The sequence below is a fragment of the Teleopsis dalmanni genome, chromosome 2 (genome assembly GCF_002237135.1).
Source record: "Teleopsis dalmanni isolate 2A chromosome 2, ASM223713v2, whole genome shotgun sequence".
Classification (NCBI taxonomy): Eukaryota; Metazoa; Arthropoda; class Insecta; order Diptera; family Diopsidae; genus Teleopsis; species Teleopsis dalmanni.
In genome coordinates this window covers 142,175,465-142,183,404 of record NC_051847.1, presented here as the reverse complement: position 1 = coordinate 142,183,404, position 7,940 = coordinate 142,175,465, and the positions used below count along the sequence as shown (strand labels likewise).

Sequence of the window (7,940 nt, the reverse complement as noted above, 5' to 3'; positions counted from 1 at the left end):
CTAACTTTAAGTAAGTGTTTTTTAAAAAGTTTACAATTATATTATTGTGGTTAATTTATTTGAAATAAGACTCCGTTTTAACTTGACATAGTTTATTAGAAAGAATAGGAAAAGTGCTAAGATCCATTTTCTTAAATTTATATAAACAAAATAAAAAGAAATACATACCAAAAGATATTAGCATTTCCCAGATTATTGTAGTTTAAATTAATTACTAAAGGCAATAAAGATACCAGCTACTAAAAGCCGTTTAATTATAAGTTAAACAAAAGCCTTCAGTTGTAACTAATTTACTGCAAAGTAGTTACAATTAGTAGATATGGAAATAGAAAAATATATTTAAACACGGTCAAAAAAAACAAAGTTTATTAAAACTAAAACAATACTTAATTAAATCAGATTATATTATATGTTAGAATTTCAGGAATAATACAAACATAATAACAATCATTTATAAAAATTTTTTATTGATAACTAATTATATGTTATACCTATGTTTTGCTATAGTTCTTCGAAAAAAGAGAAAAATTTTTTTAATGATTTATTTTATATATACATGAACACCAATTAATACGGGACTTATAAAACCATTGAATATTTTCAAAGACTACTGGTAATGAGTATTTTGTAATACTGAAAGCAGCTGTGTAGTCAGCTAATAAACTCAATTAATACAAAATAAGTTTTTGCTGTTATAATTCACTACTACTTAAAAAACCTTTCTATAAGTTTGCTGATTAAGCATTACGATCCCAAATCTACGAATTGGGATACGAACTGCTACCCCATCCAGCATATACTCCAGATTTAGCCCCCTGCTACTGTTCCAAATGTCTTGGATAAAATAGATAATGCCTTGGAAATTCCTAAGTTTTTGCCATTGCTATAATTTGACAATTTTGATTTAATCAAATTAAGTGAAAGCACTTTTACAGAACGTTGATGCAATTTCCAATCACGGTACGGCGATTTATTTGATCATTAATCAAAAATTGAAACCTCAGTAAAAACTTATTGGTTCTCTTGAATACAAAGATACGTGACAAGTTTGATTACAATTTTTCAACACAATAAAGGATTGTTGAGTTTCCTAATATATTTAGATCTGCCATTAGCGGTGGATCTTAGTTTATCAAGTTTATAATTATAATAAATGTGAATGAAATTAAAACGTGTTTTGAGTATAAATCATATATCTAAGGATCTAATCAAAATAGCACTTGGTACTGACAACTCAGATGACTATACCAGATATTATCGCAAGTACAAAGTTTAAATATATATAGCATGTAAGTGATAAAATACGCTAAGTAAATTAAAAATAAAATACTGTTACTACAAATACTCATATATAGAATATTTTCGTTGAGCACACATAAACTATTTAAAATCAATATACGAGACAAATCCACTAATATATAATATAATTTAAAACAAAGATGTAAAAAAAAATATATATGTGTAGAATATATTTTGTATATATAATTATGTATTCCAAATATAAGATACATTTAACATATAAAAACCCCTAATTTAAAGTGTGGTATAACAAAATATATTAAAAAAGATTTAATAGCTTAACAAATCTACTTGTTTGAAATATCTTTTCACATAATCTATGTTGGACACTACAAATATATGTATAAAAAAAATTAAATAAAAAATATTAAATACCTATAAGACATCAAACGTTTCCCAATTTTCTACATACAATTTGTGTTGCGTGTAAGTCAAATTTTAATCTATTTACAAACATTTTGCCTACGCTTTTAAAATTATCTGAAAGCAATGAGTAGTAAGTACTTTTCTACTTTCGTATCCCATATTGAATTAAAATATAAATACATTCATTATTTTTCTTACAAAAAAGTGTGAAAAAAAAACTTGGCCACAGGCAGATGCCAATGGCAGTGGAAATATGGAAGACACATTATCACCACAACATTGGATTGCTTTGAAATATTGTATTAAAACTGCAGAACCTATGAAAGCATTTTTCTTGTATTTATTTATTTATATATTTCATTTTTATAATTTGTATCTTGAGTTTATTTAAAAATGTGTTTACATAATTTTTTCACAAATTTTTAAATCCATGATTTGTGACTTTTGCTGAAAATACCGTCAAGATCATTGACATAAAAAATCCATGTCTTGATTGAAAATTTTTGAAACTTATGGAAAAAATTTCGTTGTAAATGAAGTTAGTAAAGTAGTTAGTTTGGTATTGTTAAGACGTCGTAAAATTAGTTATTAATATTAGTACGAATCTTTTTGTAGAAAATTTTTTCTGCATTTAAAAGTTAGAGAGTTTTATTGATATGAAGTGGATAACATTGGCTTTATTTCTTTTAGCAGGTTTAGTAAGAAATTTTTTTTTAAATTCCATTAATCAATTTTTCTTTATAAATATGTAAGTTATATTAATTATTAATATTAATATTAATTATATTAATTAAAATAATATATATACATTTGCTAAAAAATGTAACAAAAGTAGTTAATAATATTAAAAAAATAATAGTAAAGTGAATGTGAGATATAAAAATAAAGTTAATAATTAAGCACTACAATCTACAACGATAAAATAATTATTTAAAATATTTAATAAAACAATTTTTAAATGTTAAAAAAATTCTGTTATAAAATACATCAAGAAATATTTGCATATAATTGAAAAAAAAATCCCTTTTTAATTTACAATAAATTGCAAAATTCAAATTTTAAACAACATAATTAAAAAATAATTAAATTATTATAAAAAAAAATAAAGAAAATTATTATTCTGGTAACAATGCAGTACAGTGTTATTGTTATATTAATTAACAAATGCTGCATATTTACTGTATTACATTTAAAATAAAATTTTAAAAAATTGAATAATAGTTTAAAAATTATAATTTATTCTTTATAATTCAAAAAGATATTCAAAATTTTTCTCTTAAGAGAATTTTAATATATTTAAATTTTGTATTGTACTTTGCAGCTTCTCAGAACTTCCAACATTCTGAAGCCAAGCTTTCACCAGAATTTGCATCAAAATCATCTGAAGCCTTGAGCGATTTGTATAACAACAATGTTGTTGACGATAATCGAATAAGCAGTTACCAAAATGTTGATTTGAATAATATGAACAATAGCAATGGTAACAGGATTAGACAAAAAAACAATCTTAATATTGCGAACAGAAACTATTATCAAGGAAATCAAAAGCAAATAGATGGAGTTAAAGCATTGAATGTCGGTTTGGACAATGCTGGTAATATTTATATTGCTGACAATGGAAAAGTGAAATATGTTCAGATTGTCAGTAGTAGATCAACGAACGGAAATAGAAAAATCACAACAGCAACAAACCTTGCTCCTACACCACTAATCAATAATAATGTTAAATTTTATTCCAATGCCTTTTTCAATCCATTCGAACCTTTAGTGGCTTTTCTGGGCAGTGATCAATTGCAATTGGAAAACTATAATTTTCTCTTTAATGCCGAACGACATACAATCTTTCAATTGCACACCATTGCCAACAAAAAACTATCCTCTAATCCAGCACAGACTGCTGGTTCGAATGCCATTGCTGCTGCAGGTGAAAATGTTTTAAATGTTGTAAGTGGCTTTGCTTTCGGTGTGAATTCAGCCATTTCTACTGGTAGTCCAACAATAAAAGTGGAGGAAGTGCAATTGTACAATGCAGATTCATTGAGGCAATCCAACTTTAGTCCTTTTAATCCAACAAGGTAAGTGTGGGCGAAGTATGTCATGCGTGTGCTCAGTACGACAGAGCAGAGCAGTGTTATATAGGTGATTTTGAGCTTTGTTAAACAATATGAAGGCATGAAAGTGGTTGGTTACTTCAAGAAAAATATGTGTCAAGGAGATTTAGTGTAAATTTTTTAAGTAAAAAAGTATAAATGTAACACTAAATATATATTTTATGAAATTCCAATAGAGAATTATTACTTACTAATTTTATTGATTTTGGTGTGGTTGTGAGAAGCAATATTGACTAATGTACATTTCTTTTAAATTATCCCCCTGAAAATATTTCAAATGCCGAGTGAAAGAATATTTTTGTTAAATAAAAAGATTTGTTTTAAGATTTTGTCCAAGTTGAAGAAAAAGCGTACCATTCAGCTGCTTCAATTAAAGTGAAATCTACCCAATACCACCGTTTCAGAATCTACATATTATTGCATGTTTGAAAGAACTCTAATGAGATTTGGTTTATCCTAGTTACGACGCTATTGACTCAGTGAGCTAGCTACATTTGGCGCCTCTTCTATGGAACCAGTCGTTCTATGGTGTCTGTGGCACCAACCAGCCACAGACGAAACGTGATTTATAACAATTTTTTTAATATGCAAATATGATTTGAGCTCATACTTCCTCAGCAGTCAGGTCAAGAGCTACATGACCTCTTTACTCCAAATGGAGAATCTTCGACTTGGCATACAAAAGTAAATCAGAAATATCTAAGTTCATATCTATCCTAACGAGATACTGGACTATAGGACGATGAGGACCTAGGCTTAGATAGTCTATCTCCTATAATACATGTCTACCGATACTCGAAAAAAAAACATTACAGCAACTGTTGTGTCTATATCTAGAGTCAGGGTTAAGCTAGCTATTGGGCTCCCCATACTTTAACATACTTGGCTATATTTCTATTATTATTAATTAGCTAGAGCCTTGTTTCGTCAATATACCTGAGTGGTTCTAATATGCTCATTCTTTTATCCACTGTTACAAAGGAAGGAGAATCAAAACGGCTTTCTTGGCTAATTGAAAAGGATTCATTTCTTTTTTCCACTGCACATACCTACGTACCTAAAAGAAGCTGGAGTGAGATTTGATCTATTCTATAATTACTTTTTTCGAGGTTGTGGTACTACAGAACTGTATTAGATAGGTCAGTGCCCATCTTTGGCCAGCAAAATTATACATTATTACATACATTATTATGTTATACATACTAATTGGCATTTCACAAAATCATTTTTCGTAAACTTTCATAAACTCAACATGTTTCTAAAAACTTCGTATTCGTGTAAGTTAGCCAATGTAGCGTACGCTTTGTACCCAACTTATCCAAATAAGCTATAGCTTATTATGTGTAATAAAATGTTTCATATAGAGAATTTACCATATAAGTTGACTATCTTCCAAAATCATGTTCTGTACTTTTACGAAGTTTTCTAGAGTTTTGTTGAACTACCTTCACGTGAACTTTAATCTTCACGTGAATTGTCCTCCAGCCTTTCTTTTAAAAAAATTGAATCACATGAGCAATATTAAATTTTTTCTCATTTATAACGTTTGCAAATTTGTAAAGAATATTATGGCAATTAACGATATTTTAGCATAATTTAATATTAATTTTCTATTGAAATAATTATATATCAAAATTATACCTATAGAATATCTTTCACTCTCCAAAATATCTACATTTTACAGAATTCTCATACACGGTTGGTTAGGTGGTTCACATGCGAACGTCTTTAGCACATTGGTGCCAGCCTACTTAAAAGCGGGTAATTATAACGTTTTTACCGTGGATTGGGGACGTGGTGCTATAGCAGACTACCTAACAGCAAGCTATCGCGTTAAACCGGTGGGCAAGATATTAGCAAAATTCATAGACTTTTTACATATGGAAGCTGGCATACGCTATCAAGATATGCATGTGACGGGTTTTAGTATGGGTGCACATATTGCAGGCATAGCGGGCAAATTTGTACAATATGGACATTTGCCAGTAATATACGCACTTGATCCTGCACTGCCATTCTTTAACTATGACAAAATTGATGAACGAGTAGCAATCACCGATGCGGACTATGTCGAAGTTATACACACAAGTGTTGGTACCTATGGTTACGATCGTCCACTGGGCCATGTTGACTTTTACATTAACTATGGTAGCAATCAGCCAGGATGTTTTTTGAATGAATGCAGTCACTTTAGGGCATATCAAGTGTTTGCCGAATCGTTACTATGGAAAACAGCATTTCGTGGACAAGGCTGCGACGTACAATTGTGGTATGATTTAATAAAAAATCGACGATGCTTAATGGGTACAGGTAGAAATTTGACAATGGGTGGTGATCCGGCTGATGCAAGTATATTGAAAGGTCGTGGTGGCGTTTATTATGTATTAATTAATGCAAGTCCACCGTTTGGCAGAGGCTAATGTGTATAATTTGTACTTTTGTTTATTTAATGGAATAAAAAGAATTAACTAAAATGCAAGAACGAATTTATTTCAAATTAAAAAAATATTGAATATAATTGAAAAATTAAAAATTCAACAAATTCTTGAAAATGCGGAAATGAAAATTCCAAAATGAAGATAGAAAAAATGGCAAATTGTTAGTAAAGATAATGTGCACATAAGAGCAAAGAGTGCCAGCCAGAGGAAAGAACAAAAAAAATATCATAATAATAATGTGCAGAAGTGTGCACACTCATTTTTATTTTGTAATTAGTCTACACATGACGTGTGAATATGTAGACTGTGGAAGCAGTGTTGCCACACTGCAATGTGCATGTGTGTGCTTCATATTGCCACTTATTTTTATGTGTGTTGGCGTGCTTCGAGTGATGGTGTGCTGGTGTGCGTTGTTTCGTGCTTCTATTTATGGTGCATTTTAAAACTCGAACTGAAAATTAAAAAACGCTGCCATGTGTAAAAATCCTTTGAAATGAATTTCCTTCTTTGTTTTTCTTCACTGTTTTGCACCCAAAAGCAAGGCAAAGCTCTACATTTTCCAAAGATGAGCTTAGATGTGCGTTCATGACAGATAAAACATTAAAAAGCTTTAAAAATGTAGAACACAAACAAAAAAATTCGAAAAAAATTTTAAAAATCTATTTGACTTAAGTAAACAATTTTTCTATGGATTTTAGGGTACATTCATTTAAAAAAAAAATTCTATTAGTTTTTTGTATTTGCATTTTTAAAATAGCAATTCTGAAAGCAACAATTGTTACAGCATTGCCAACTCTGACATTATGCAAATGCTACATTAAGCTTTGAATGTTATTTCCTCTCATTTAGGTAAATTTCTCATTTACGAAATTATATTAAAAATTAAATATAGGACACTAATTACAAAATCGAAATATTTCTTCAAATGCTTTTCTGAATTAAAATTTTGTTAAGATAATATTTTTTGATGACTTTTAGTAACCTAAATTCGAGTTTCTTTGTTTTAATAAATGGTATATATATAGCCACTTCAACATATTTCAGATACATTTCAGAACAAATTAGAAGTACAGCACAGAAATGTAATATAATATAACATATATGAATCCAATGAGGAAATGCAAAGCACTACCCATCTACTTTGTTACTCGCAAAAACTTAAATACTCTATATATTCGATTAGGTCAAAAATTATATTTAATTTCCTCTCACTCAACTCACATTTATCTTTGGATATAATATATATATTATATATGCAAAGATATCTCTCTCTTTGCTTAATGAAGATGTGATTGACTTCAAACTATACTTCTGTAAAATCATAAAAATTACTTATTATCATAATTAAATCATAGCCAATGTGGCACTATAATTGTTATAGTGTATTAGCTAATTGCTTACAGTACTTACTGAGTTTCTCTAAGCTCTATTCCACAAGCCTCCCCAATTCTTTGCCCTCTACTTCGAAGCGATTTCTCGCTCCTCTACTCCATTCCGCTGTTCAATCGCAGATATCGTAACGCACTACATTTTTTTTTTTTGGGGTTTTCTAATTTAATCAGATGTAGCGATTGCAAAGATAGTGCCAGTAATCTATCGGAAGTTAACGGAAAAAGTACTATATAGTATTTGTTCCCTGTGCATTCTTATACAGGGATACGTGGTCAAACCTGTTCTTCGGAATTTGTTTAACCTTGTAGTTTTGCAATACATTCTAACAACCTAG

At 29.3% G+C, this 7,940-nt stretch overlaps 1 protein-coding gene across 1 annotated transcript; it reads left to right on the top strand.

Annotated features, from left to right (window-relative positions):
• The first annotated feature begins 1,788 nt into the window (after positions 1–1,788).
• Positions 1,789–6,196, top strand: LOC119675860 (pancreatic triacylglycerol lipase-like). Its single transcript, XM_038087078.1, has 3 exons — positions 1,789–1,795; positions 2,987–3,740; positions 5,461–6,196. Exons 1-3 carry the CDS (start codon positions 1,789–1,791, stop codon positions 6,194–6,196), a joined length of 1,497 nt encoding a protein of 498 aa, XP_037943006.1.
• The last annotated feature ends 1,744 nt before the right edge of the window (positions 6,197–7,940 follow it).

What these genes read in the sequence shown, in the direction of transcription:
- LOC119675860 (XM_038087078.1), top strand. An exon ending in AGTCCTTTTAATCCAACAAG is followed by an intron (nt 3,741 to 5,460) that starts GTAAGTGTGGGC and finishes TACATTTTACAG; the next exon opens with AATTCTCATACACGGTTGGT.